The sequence below is a fragment of the Sapajus apella genome, unplaced genomic scaffold (genome assembly GCF_009761245.1).
Source record: "Sapajus apella isolate SASKATOON/1434 unplaced genomic scaffold, GSC_monkey_1.0 scaffold1, whole genome shotgun sequence".
NCBI classification, from domain to species: Eukaryota; Metazoa; Chordata; class Mammalia; order Primates; family Cebidae; genus Sapajus; species Sapajus apella.
The window spans coordinates 1,363,947-1,377,926 of record NW_022436941.1 but is presented as its reverse complement, the minus strand read 5'-3'; the positions used below and the strand labels follow the sequence as shown (position 1 = coordinate 1,377,926).

The 13,980-nt window shown below is 43.9% G+C and overlaps 1 protein-coding gene across 5 annotated transcripts in view; it reads right to left on the bottom strand.

The window, feature by feature from the left end:
* ARHGAP26 (Rho GTPase activating protein 26) overlaps nt 1-12,403 on the bottom strand; it is a 462,881-nt gene extending 450,478 nt beyond the window's left edge. For 2 of the 5 annotated variants that reach the window (XM_032292168.1, XM_032294157.1), the window contains exon 1: nt 11,859-12,012. In XM_032292168.1, the coding sequence (XP_032148059.1) occupies nt 11,859-12,012 (154 nt within the window). Of the gene's footprint in view, nt 1-11,858 lie in introns of all 5 variants that reach the window. The other 3 variants (XM_032291490.1, XM_032293486.1, XM_032292845.1) reach the window with 3 other exon arrangements.
* Nucleotides 12,404-13,980: the final 1,577 nt, after the last annotated feature.

Below are 13,980 nucleotides of genomic sequence, written 5' to 3'. Positions count from 1 at the left end.
GACGAGTGTCTCCACCTGCATGCCCTATAGGAACTCAGCAAGGACAAAACTTACTTAACTCTGTAGCCCCCATCACACACCACAATTCCTCTCCTGTACACAGTTCAGCCATCCTCCCAAAGCCTAAGAAGGAAACTCTGGAGACACCCCTAACTCCTCTGCCATCCCCTCCTCAGGCATTATGCTGCTATGTGTTCTCCTCTTCATCCACACCAGATCATCTGCTCTCAAAAATGCCATGAATCTTTCATTCCACTCTATAACTTATCAGCATTTGTTTGAATATTCAAATCATGATTCCACTGAGTAAAACAGATTTTCAGCAGACTGTTCTCCCTGATGCACAGCCACCTGCCCCAGACACCTGCACCCAAGTCTAAGGAGTGGATCGCTCCCCTCCCTCCCCTGCAGGTGTGATGGGGAGATGGTGTCCATTCTCTCACATACTTCTGCCTTGGGACAATGTTACGCAGGGAATGAATCTCACACCACTGGTGAAATATGGAACTATTTTAGGCAGTACGAGGACAAATACTTTTCAATGTAATGATTATGATTTAATAATTGAAGATATTTAGAAAAAAACATTGTTAACCATATCAAACTTTCAATTTCTGAATGTAGGTTCAAAAGCTCCTTTTTGAAACAAACATATTTTATAATGAGTAGACTTTTTTCAAAGGAAATAAATGGTGGTGAGGGTGGGGCAAAAATAATGGAGGTAGCCTTTACATGACTGATCATTAGAGACCACAGTGCCCCCTTGGGCTTGATAAGCCTTCACTTGCCTTTCCCACAGGCCTCCACTCCCCCGGAGACCCTTTTAAACTGCTAGCAATCATCCCATTGTGCTGTGGGCTGCCCATTTCACTGCCTCCTCTCAAAACCCTGAGCATCTCAGAGACAAGGACTGTGCCTGCTTCATGCCAGGAACCTGGCCAAAGTAGCCTTCTACATCAACAGGAGTTGGAACAGAGATCGCAGAGGACATGTGGCATGATCCTATCCTCCATCAGGGAAAAGTGCTAAGCTCTGCAGGAGAAGCTGCAAGAAAGGGATGCCATACAAATCTCCCCACTCCCTCACCAGTTCCCAGGAATTCCAGTGCCCACAGGGAAGCATCTATGATAGACAAGGTGTTCCCTAGACCAGATTCATGGTCTCCAGTCACAGAAGGCAGAAGGCTGCCCTCCTCAACACCTGCCGAATCTCCTGAAAGATGCACGCACCACACAAAGATAAAAACTCAACAGTACCATCAGAAGGAACACAAACAAGGTCTCTGGGGTCTACATTCAACTGATTTCTAGGTACAGCTGTCTCACTTTAGTGAATAATTTTTGCTGTTGCTTTTAATCCCAGAATTCACAATACACACAAACTGGAAAGGGAAAAATGGAGAAAATTCTAAGTATTATTTTATTTACAGAGACCATTCTGTAATAAACTGTCTAAAATGGTGAGGTTCCTTCATACTCTAAAATCATGGTTTACCAAATTCAGTTCACTTAGAACTCTTCAGAAACACTGCTATGAAATATTTAGTAAAATTAAAAATGCACATACCCTTTGGTCCAGCAGTTTCATTTCTAGGAATTTGTCACTCATGTGCCTCATGCCAGAGCTGCCAGGATGTTCACAGCAGCATTATTTGCAGTGGTGAGAGGTTGGAAATAATCTAAATGTTTATTATTAGGGGAATGGTTACATAAACTATATTTAATTCATACAACAGAATAAAATGCAATCTAACAATGAGTGAGCTCTGTATGTACCAATGTAGAATAATATCTAATATATTAAAAGCAAAGGGTAAAACAGTGCATACGGCATACTACCACATATCGCATATGTGTATTTGTTGGCACATGCATAAATTACACCTGAAAAATACCAAAGAAACTGATAAAATGATGCTTCCGAAGCGGGGGTCAGGAGATAGGCAGCATTGGAGGGATACTCACAATACTCCTTTTGTCTCTTTTAAATTGTGAACCACTTCTAGGTATTACCTATTTAGATAACTCTTTTAAAAAGAAACATAGCTATGAGTTAAAGTAAAAATGCCTTATTTTATTTGTTTGACTGATATTCATTGTCTATCCTGACCCACAAGTGTGATAAGAAGATGCGTAGTCAGCAATTTGCTAAGACTTTGGTCCTATCTGTTTGACAGTCTCCTCCGCACAGAAACAGCCGAAGTTCAACTCAATCGGCTTGGAGATCTATCTACAGTCTCAGAGGAGGAGGCAGTTCATATTTTCAAAGTGTTCAAATTAGCCTGCAGTAAACTTAAAAGCACATCTGATAGCAAGATCAGATGAGTTTTGAAACTTACCAGGAGTATCTTTTCAAAGCATATAAAATAGGGGTTTTTGAGCTTTTGCTGTGTGGCAGCAGTGAGAGTCAAAGCGTAGCTACTGGCTTGGCCCAGAGAAACCAGCTAGTGAACAGTCTAGTCCGGAATTCACAAACCCCTTAAACCTTTGTCAATCTGGCAAAGAAAACACACGCATATACACATCACCCTAACCCCAGGAATCTCCTCTTTCTAAATATAGCAGGAAATTGCCCAGTTTCCAGCTCACCCAGGGCAGCGTTCTGTGCCTTCCAACCAAGGTGAAATGAGCCAGACACAAACATGCCATGACAGCTCCTGGCCCACACTGCCAAGCTGTTTTCCTTACCATTTCCTCTCTCTCCATTCTGCATTTTTACAAAAATGTGTAAACTCCAGTCACTATAATTTGTAAAAATTCCTCTGGCTACTAATGCTGTTGTTCTCACCCTAAATACACATGATTTCCTTCTTAGTCCCTGAGAATGGAGGTTAGAATAAACTGTTAGATACAGGCAAAGCCCCATCCCAACTCCCATCTGATCTGTAAGAACGTGCAGCTCAGAAAGCATATTGGGCAGTTCCAGGACTAACAGGGACACATCCAATTAACTGTCATCTCTCTCCCTTGCACATGTACATACACACTAGGTTTTTTGTTGTTTTTTTTTCTATCCCCTGGTTGTTTTAGAATCAGTGTCAGTGTCTACCAGAAGGATCTGTTAAGGATGCTTCTGATTCAAGCAAAAGGTTGAGCTTCAGAAACAATCTAACATACTCAAATGAGAGCCAAATTATCAACTGGCTCTAAGGATGCAAAGGATCTAAACAATAGATGTCAAAGGGCTTGTAGAAACTGGAGTCAGCAACCATTCCACTTGAAGGAATCCATCTCAGGGAAATGCTGGAATCCACACACAAAAGCAGGTGTGCAAATAATCACTGCAGGGCACTTTCTAATAGTGAACAACGTAGACAATCCAAATATCTTTCAACAGGAAACTGAGTAAATACCAACGATGGTATATCTACATAAAGCTCTCTGCAGTCATTAAAAAGAATGCACTGCATGCATGTCCTGACGTGGAAGGTCTCCAAGGCAAATGATCAACTGGAAAAGCAAAACACAAAATAATCCATATAGTATAATCCCATCTTTGAAAAAAAACACATAGAAAAAGGACAAGAAAGAAAGCATACCAAACTGCTGACAATGATTGTTAACTAGGAAAAAGGGGTGCTTTATGTTGTATACGTCGATACTCTGATGCTTGCATGAGAATGAATTCAGGAACTACCCATGTCATATTATTTTTGCACTATAAGATTAGGTCATTCATTCATATTGTTAATTTTACCCCCAAACCTAATCCTTCCCAAGTTTTCCCTATTTTAGAAAATAGTATCATCATTCACATAACTGCTCAGGCCAAAAATATCCAAATCATTCTAGACTTCTTTCTTTTCTCTCATAGCCCATATGCTGTGCAGCAAATCCTGTGGGCTCTACTTCCAAAAATACCCAGCCTCTGACCGCCATCTGTGATGCTGCCACCCTAGCCCGTGGTGCCATCATCTCTCACCTCACCTATTACAACAGCCTCCTTACTGGTCATCTTGCCTCCATTCTTGCTCTACTGCACTTGGTCTCTACACAGCTGCCTACACAATCTTTTTAAAGTACGAGTACAATCATGTCACAGCCTTCCGTGACCGCCCATCACACTTAGAATAAAACACTAAGCCCTTTCTAGAATTCAAGATCCCTATGACCTGGCCCTGGCCTATGTCTTCATCATGCATTTGCCTTCACTTTGCTACAGTCACAACTGGCCGTGCCACTGGCCCCCAAACATCCTCAACCTCCCCATTCATGACTCCTTCATCTATTACCTCCATCCAAAAAGCTGTTACTCTAGTCTAGGGCTTTGGAGGACATGCTAAAGGCAGAGCAGAGGCTCCATATTTGCTGAATGAAACTTTTCCTTGCAAATGGTAATTTGCAAAAAAAAGGTAATTTGAAACACATTTGGGTTACAATTTTTAAAGTTAAAATAAGGGTCAATCAGAAACTTAAAATCTAGAAAAACTGCTAGGTTTTTTTTTTTTTTTTTTTTTTTGACTGCTAGGTTCGCATTCTTCCACTGGCTAATTTTTAGAAACGCAATGGCCTTGACAGGGTAACAAAGTCCCTTTTATGACTTGCTTTGTCCAATAGCTCAGTGGTGATAACGGTTCTATCTTGGCCAGTTCTCATTTTGTCCATTGAGAGGGCTTGGATCGTGAGCTTATGCAGGCCAGAATTAGGAAGTCCAGCCTGTGGCATCTGGCCTAACTAGAGCAGAAACCTGAACCACAGTCTCATCAGAACCACTTTCCTAACTCCTGAGATCTTGAAAGTGGTCTGTTAAATACATCTAAGGTTGAAGCAAATGGAAACACATAGTCCCCAAAAGAGGGCAAATGGAGAAAATATACTAAGTGCCGTTCACTTAATCATCAAAAGTTTTATAGGACAAAGTAAAGGAAAAAAAAGATTTGAATAGACATTCCAGCAAAGATGATACACCAATGGCCAACAAACACATGAAAAGATGTTCATCCTCACTGCTTATCGTGATAATGCAAATTAAAACCACAATGAGATACCATTTCACACCCACGTGAGTGGCTACAATCAAAAGGAAAGACACTAACAAGTATTGGTGAAGATGTGGAAAAATCAGAATCCTCATACACTGTTGGTGGGAATGTGAAATAGTGCTTCTGTTATGGAAAACAATATGGTAGGTTTTTTTAAATAAATGTAAGTATAAATGAAACTTAAACATAAATTTACCATACAACCTAGCAAAATTCTACTCCTAGGTAAAAAATGAAATTAGAAGTGAAAACATATACCCACATAAAGACACGTATGCAAACATTCTTGGTAGCATTATTCATAAGAGCCAAAAAACTGGAAACAACCCAAATCATCAGTTGGTGAATGGATAAACAACTTATGGTTTACAAACTGGAATATTTTCTAGCAATAAAAAGAAACAAACTACTGATACATGCTATAACACAATGAGCCTCAAACACAGCATGCAAAGTGAAAGAAGCCAGATGCAGAACACCAAATATTATATGATTCCATTTAGCTTAGCTTTTCGGAAAAGATAAATCTCTAAAGACAGAAAATAGTAGATCAGTGGTTGTATGAGGCTTCAGGCAAAAATGCAGTGCCTGCAAATGAGCATGAGAAAGCTTTTTGGGGTGCTAAAAATGTTCTAAAACAGGACTAAGATGATGGTTGCATAACTGTAACTACAAACGACTGAATTACACACTTAAGAAAAATGAGTGGCTAAGAGCCATGGTTCATGCCTGTAATCCCAACATTTTGGGAGGCCAAAGCCAGAGGATCCGCTGAGGCCAGGAGTTCAAGACCAGCCTGGACAACAGCAAAGTGAGACCCTCATCTCTACAAATGATAAAAAATATAATTTTAAAAGGTGAAATTTAAGGAATGTAAATTATAAGTCAACAAAGCTTTTAAGAAAAACTCCCCCAAAAACATTCTGACCTGTAGCAAGTAACTGCTTTGAAAGGAATAAATACAGTGTCCTTGTGAGAGATAACCATGATAAATTGGTATGTCAATTCCAAGTGTTAGTGATCATGCTGAAGGGAAACGAAATGGAGAGAAAAAAAAAATACATTGTTTTTTTTTGTCTGTTTTTGAGATGGAGTCTCACTCTGTCCCCCAGCTGGAGTGCAGTGGTATGATCTCGGCTCGCTGCCAACTTCCACCTCCCAGGATCAAGCGATTCTTCTGCCTTAGCCTCCTGAGTAGCTGGGACTACTGGCGCACGCCACCACATGTGGCTTTTTGTATTTTTAGTAGGGACGGGGTTTCACCATGTTGGCCAGGCTGGTCTCGAACTCCTGACCTCAGGTGATCCCCCCACCTCGGCCTCCCAAAGTGCTGAGATTACAGGCGTCAGCCACCACGCCGGCCCATTTTTATAACTTTAAAAGAGAAAGAGTAGTCTTTTAATGAGAGCTATTGATAAATAAAACTCAACAATAAGATATTCACCCACGAAAAGAAATGAAATCCTAACACATGCTATTAACATGGATGAACCTTGAAAATATTTTGCTAAGTGAAATAAGCCAGATATTTATGAAAATATTGTCTAATTCCACACATAAGTAAATAGAATAGGCAAATTCACAGAGACAGGAGAAGAGCGCTTACCAGGGTTAGAGGAAGAGAAAGTGGGGAGTTATTGTTTAATGGGAACACAGTTCCAGTTTGAGATGATGAAAACGTTCTGGAAAGAGACAGTAGTAATTATACAACATGGTAAATGCATTGAATGCCACTGAATCATATTCTTAAAAATGGCTAAAGTGGTAAATGTTGTGTTACGTATATTTTACAATAAACCTCAACAATGAAAAATAACCCAATTAAAAATGGACAAAAGATCTGAAGACGCCTCACCAAAGAAGATATGCAGATGGCAAGTAAGCAGTATGTCAAACATCATATGTCATAAGGAAATAGCTATTTTTTTTTAAATGAGATATCACCATACACCTAGCAGAATGGTCAAAATCCAAAACACAGACAAAACCAAGTGCTGGTCAGAATGTGGAGCAACAAGAACTCTCATTCATTCCTGGTGAGAATGCAAAATAGTACTATCACTTTGGAAGACAGTTTGACAGTTTCTCAAAAACTAAACACACTATTAATATTAGTACATGATCTAGCAATTATACTCCTTGATATTTACCCAAATGAGGTAAAAACTTATTTCCACATATAAACTGCATGCAAATGTTTGTATCAGCTTTATTCATAATTGATAAAACTTGGAAACAACCAAGATGTCCTTCAATAGATAAAAGGATAAACTAGGGGCCGGGCACGGTGGCTCACGCCTGTAATCCCAGCACTTTGGGAGGCCAAGGCGGGTGGATCACGAAGTCAAGAGATCAAGACCACACCGGTCAACATGGTGAAACCCCATCTCTACTAAAAATACAAAAAATTAGCTGGGCATGGTGGCGCATGCCTGTAATCCCAGCAACTCAGGAGGCTGAGGCAGAAGAATTGCCTGAATCCAGGAGGTGGAGATCGCGGGAGCCGAGATCGCACCATTGCACTCCAGCCTGGGTAACAAGAGCAAAACTTCGTCTCAAAAAAAAAAAAAAAAAAAAAAAAAAGGATAAACTATAGTTCATCCAGACAACAGAATATTATTCAGCAATGAAAAGAAGTGAGCTACCCAGCCATATGAAGACATGAAAGAACCCTGAGTACACATTGCTAAGTGAAAAAAAGCCAATCTGCAAAGGCCACATACTGTTTAATTTCAACTATATGACATTCTGGAAAAGGTAAAACCAGAGAGACAGTAAAAATATTAGTTTAATGGGGTTAATAGGGAGGGAGGGATGAATAGATGGAGCACTTAGGATTTTTAGGGTAGTGAAACTATTCTGTATGATACTATGATGGTGGTTATATGTCATTACACATTTGTCAAAATCTACAGAATGTACAACATGAAGAGTGAGCCCCATGTAAATTATGGGCTTTAGTTAAAAATACCATATTGATATTAGTTCAACTGTAAGAACCGTACCATGCCAATGCAAGATGTTAGAAATAGGGGCAACTGGAAGCGACAGGTATAAGGCGCTGTAGGGGAACTTTCTACACGTTCCGCTCAATTTTTCTGTAAATCTAAAACTGCTTTTTTTTTTTTTTTTTTTTTTTGAGATGGAGTCTCCCTCTGTTGCCCAGGCTGGAGTGCAGCTATGCGATCTCAACTCACTGCAATGTCTGTCTCCCCGGTTCAAGCAATACTCCTGCCTCAGCCTCCCGAGTAGCTGGGACTACAGGCACACGCCACCACACCCAGCTAATTTTTGTACTTTTAGTAGAGATGGGGTTTCACCATGTTGGCCAGGATAGTCTCGATCTCCCAACTCCATGATCTGCCAGCCTCAGCCTCCCAAAGTGCTGGGATTACAGGCGTGAGCCACCACACCCAGCCGTCCATTCATGATTTTAAGTGCAGGGGAGGAAGGCTTAAGCCAAAGTCAATGGGTTGAGAACTACAGACTGGATGCAATTTATTCCATCCAACCAAGAACACAGAATGGAGTACAATGAGGGGATTTTTTTAAGCCAATGTTATATAAAAACTACAAAACTGTTTGGATTTAATTTGCTGTTGTATGAGTAATACCCAAATGTCAATTACTACCATTTACAAATAATTAGAAAATGCCTTTTATTTTCTTTATTCACAAGGTGCTAAAGCAAACCAAAAGATCTGGGGAAAATATTTTGCTACCCAACTTCACATCCATTAGGATTTTGTGAGTAACATAATTACTCCTAAACAAAGCAAGTTGGCATCGAACATCCTTTGGGAGTTTATGCCGTTCAAGAAGCACTTATGTATTGCAAAATGCCTATGCTTAATCCTAACAAGCACAAAAGAGTGACAGGCTTTAATGCATGTAACTCAATGCTGACCTTTTTACTCTTGCTTTTCGTTTTAAAAAGCAAAGAGGATGAACCACTTACTTACCTTACTGAATCAGACCAAGAACAGGTTTTTGGCCTCTCTGTTCAATGCTCTATTACTCAGTGAAGACAATCACTGATAATCACTCAGTGCTACCCACAAAAGAAACTCTGCTGCTCTACAAAGCCAAGACATGTTCAGCCACCTTCCTCTGTCCCTCTAGCCTACAAGGGTTCTTCAGAGCCTGTGATGGAGAAAGAACTACAAAACTTCAGAGGGTAATACAAAGTCGTAGCTGGTCTTTGCTACCCAGGGCTCAGAGTCTAAAAAATAACTGGCAATATTTTCACTTAATGAAGCACCTGCTGCATGTTTCTCCTTTATGGGATCTACATCTATAAAGAATTTGCATCTCCATTGCCAGTATCTCATTCATAAGTGGAAGTAACAGTAACAATGATCTACCTGAACTTTGGCAATCCCTAGAGGAGAGTTTTATTGCCTATGATTAACACTTGAAAGCAAGTTAATCCAAAGAGCTGCAAATACTAGTTATGAAATAACTGTAAAATAAAATAAATATGGCTATAAAATAAAGCCACAAAAGTTTCAAGCTATAAGAGAATATAGATTATCTAAACCCAATATTATTTGTATAATTATGTATTTATGCTTAAGTTGTACTGGAAAAACATTTCTGTTTATAGATGTAAAAAACATGACTGAAGAAAATAATACACAAACATTAATATAGTATACAATGTAGCAAGCATCTCATGATATCAGAATGTCTGAAATCTGCAGACACAATGGTTGACTCCATCCTCTATATTAAGAGGTCATGTGATCTGATCAAGAGGTAGTTAGTAGTGGTAGAATACAGTAGTAGAGCTGGATGTAGAGAGAACAGAACACCTAGTTCCCCATCAGTCTCTTCCCCAGGTTACGGGCTGATCCATTCCATTAGACAGCTTAAATAACCCTTCACTCTATCACTGCAATGTTTCTTCCTATCAAAGAATTCTTGCACCCCCAAAATAGTAATAGGCTGCCAGTCACCCAAATGCACACTCCTCAAATTCAAGGCCAAAATAGAAAACACAAGTTCAAATTCTAGAACTTGGCCCACAAGGTTCCATTCTGGGCAAGTGAGATGGGGCAGGAGTAAAAGCTCTGTATTGGCAGGGATTCCATCTCTGGCTCAAACCAGGTGAATTCAAAAGCTCTAGCTCTGCTGTTGAAGCTATGTGACTCAGAGGTAGTGCTCCCCCCAGCCTCTGTTTTCACATTTGCAAAATGAATATAAGCACATGAGATAATTATAGGTGAAGCAGTGCCTGGCATGAAGTACACCTCCGTAAGCACAGGAGTAGCAAAACATTCATTCCTACATCCTTAGTGCCCAGTGCAGTACCCAGCACACCACAGGCACACCAGACGTTTGCTGAGTGAAGCAGAGAACCCACTAAATCCAGTCTAAGATTCAATTAAAATTCCTGGGCCCAACCTGTAAGTGGGCCCCTAACTTACTCCAAACCAGGGACCCATGTCCCCTAAACCAAGGATGGTCTTGATCATTGACAAAGGAAGAGTCTGTTCATATGCTTGAAGTAAGGCACAGCCTGAGAATCTGCCTCTAAGAAGCCACATACATCACAGTCTGTGTTCATTTCATCCCAAAAGATTGGCACTTTGGGCTGCCCTGGCATTCCATTGTCTCTCTCTTCATTTTTATAAGCAACAAGCTGACAAAATGACATTTCAGGCACCTGACTTTAGTAAACGCCCTTTAAAAAGGCCTGGGAACAATTCTCACAGCTAGGACTCTACTCTGCTAAGGCAACCTTTCTTAGCTGAAAGGTATCACCTACTAAGAAATCCATCATAGAAACAGATAAAGTAGGAGAGTCAGAGACAATTCCGCTATCTGCCTTCATGTGGTTTCTAATTCTCAAAACTAAAAGATGGACTGAGCTATTTTTAAATGAGGAGACTGAAAACGCACCAAAAACGTTCTCACAATCCAAAGCACTCATCCCTAGAGCACACTTATTTGGCCAGAAAAAGAAACTCTTTGGCTCTGCAAAGTGAAGCAGAATGAAAAATTGCATCTCTCCCCTTGTACCAAAAGGAAAAAACGCAAAAATGGCTTTACAAAAGGTCCAAGAATCTTTGAAATAAGTTTTTTCTGAGGACTATGGACATTCTTTCTCACACCTTTACGTTTTCAAGGATAACGGGAGAGGTAAAAAGGAGAGCTTTGGGAGCAGGAGAGGGAGAGAGTTGGGATATGTTCATTCTATTTTTAAATCCTCGCCCACAGTTTAGAGTAAAGGAACACTCTGATTCTCTACTCCCACCCCTATCACCTTCTGCTAAACACAAGAATCAGAACCTGCGCACGTACTGATTCTAGATTTAGAGATTACTGGCTGCCAATACTCCAAGGAATCGCAAGCTAACCAAGCATTCCACCCAGGGAACCCGGCGGCCGGACGAGGCTGGAGCTGCGTGCAGAGAGTGAAGCAGTCACAACCCGCCTTTTCCCAAGGGGAGGCAGCGCCCCCTCGGCAGGGCACGCTCCATTCTCACGGCTGGGCACCCAGGGTTGAGCAATTCTGCCACTAAGAGAGCTGGAGCTGAGGACGCGATGGGATCTTCCCGCAGGCTGCGGCGCGCTCTGCACTCTGGCCCCACTCCTGGGACACCTGCGTGCCGTGCACGCCCACGCCCACCCGCGTTCGGTCACCTCCCGGCCAACCCCGAACGCAAAAGGCGTAGCGACGGGTCTCTCTCTCCTTCTGATGGTTGCTGGTCCGCCTGCTTTCGGTATCCTTCCTGCCTCGGAGGCGTCGACACCCGTCCCCCAGTGTACCGGGGGCAGAACCCCTGCGGACGCGCGGGCGACCCGGGCTGAGCGCCACCTCCCCGTACCTCCCGCCCCGGGGCCGCGTCCCCGCGGGGCTCGGGACACTCACTCTTGAGCGCGCTGATGAGTGACTTCCCGTCCTTGATGAGCTCCTTGATGAATTTGTTGGTCTTGTCCAGCTCGGCTTCGTGCGACTTGAGCGTCTCTCGGAAGTGCGGGCTATCGAGGCAGCAGTCGCTGAACTCCAGCGCGGGGAGCCCCATGGTGCCCGCGGCGCCCAGCCGGAGGGCGCGCCTCCTCCGGGGTCCCGGCCTCCCGCCGGCCAAAGCACGCACGCGGCGGGACCCCGGCCGGCTCCCCGACGGCCGCCGGCTCCACAGGTGTGGCGCCGGCTCGCCCCACCGCGCGGTGTCGCCGGCTCGCACAACTCCGGAACCGAGCCGGGACCCAGCCGAGGGGCGGCTGCTCCGGGAGCGCGCAACCGAGCGGCTCGCGAGCAGGAAGTGCAGTGCAGACCCGCAGCGGCGCCGGGAAGCAAGCGAGCGAGCGGGCTAGCGAGTGCAGACGCCGCCTCCCCGCCTCCTTCGCTCGCTAGCTCTCGGCAGCCTCGAGCGCCCTCTCACAGAAGCCTCGGCCGCCCCGCCGGCGTCTGGGCCACTCGAACCCGCTAGCGATGACTTAATCCCCGCCGGGCCAATCAGAGCGCCCTCCCTTGCCCGACCCTCTGGCCGCCCCGGGAAGCCCGGCCCTTCCGCGGCTTGATCCAATCAAAGGGGCCTGGAGGCAGGGTCTGCGGCTGGGGGCGTGGCTCTCGCCAACGCCTAGGTCCGCAGCGCAAGCTCCGCCTCCTCTCGCCCTCCCGGCGCTGCACACCCCGAAACCTAAGGGTGAGCGCTGCAGTGCACGCCCCCCAGCCACCTTGCTCGCCTGCTCCGGCCCGAATCCGAGCCGCGGATGGCGAGTCTGCTAGTCCTGGGGGCCGAGGAGCTTCAATGTGCCAAGCATGAAAAATCTGGGAATTAGGGCTGCAGTTCGCCACCGCCTGCCCTGCACTGCTGGGCAACCGATGTTATCCTCAAAATACAATCCCCCGTCCCGGGAGAATCCCAAGCGGTGATTCTCCCTCCTCTTTCAGTCAGGCAGAAAAATGTTACTTGCATCTTAAAATTACCAGCTCTAGCAGCTCTTCTTGCCTGCAGTCTTTCCGCCCCCTACGGTCCGTCCCCCTCACGGCCACTCCTGCTCAGAACCCGCCCACGGCCCCCTCCCCCCACCCGGCCAAAGGAGCTCAGAGCCATCCTTACGAGAATTTCAGCTGCCTGTTATTTTCCTGCTCTGCATCTAGCACAATTTTACATAATTCTGTCCACTGCCTGTCCTCCTTCGCTACACGGTAAGCCCCACGAGGGCAAGTGCCACTTCAATTTTCTTGTCCGCTGTTGCATCCCGGCACCTAGCACAGTGGCTGGCATTTAATAACAGATATTGGGCGCTTACTATGTGCTATGTGTGCTACGGCGATTGACAAATGTTTGTGGAATAAATGAATGGATCCTTCCCCAGGGCCATCTCCACCTCCCATGCCCAGTGCATTGCCCTGTAGTCCCTCTGTTCGACCGCAGGACTCAATTCTGGTATCTCACTCGTTGCACTTGTCAGACTGCGTCCCACAGAGTGTCTAGTGCTAAATTGTGAACTCCTGGAGGATAGAGACTGTCCTTGAATAAATTATTTCTATGTCTAGGAACCAGCAACCATTTCAGCTACATGGGGGTTTCGTATTTGTTTGGGTTGGTTTGTTTTTTAACTAGGTCTGCTATGTGTAGGCACTAACCTAGATGGTAAGGACACAAAGAGGAATAACAGAATGAATGTAGCTGCTGGTGGTCAGTAGGAGAGATGGAAGCAAACAAGGAATAACCATGCCTTGTGATGGGATAGAAGGCCTGGATGCTTGGAAACATGGATTTTTCACTCAGGAGGGCTCAGAGGTGTCCCATCTATATTAAGAAAGCAACTGATTTATTAAATTCATAAATGGAGCACGGTGGCTCACACCTGTAATCCATTGCTTTTGGAAGCCAGGTGAGAGGACTGCTTGGGGTCAGGAGTTCAAAACCAGCTTGGACAACATAGTGACACCCCCATCTCTACAAAAAATTGTAAAATAAATAAGTAAATGTATAAATGAGTTAATGTGATCTGTTTGATAATTGCATCTACAAATTTAG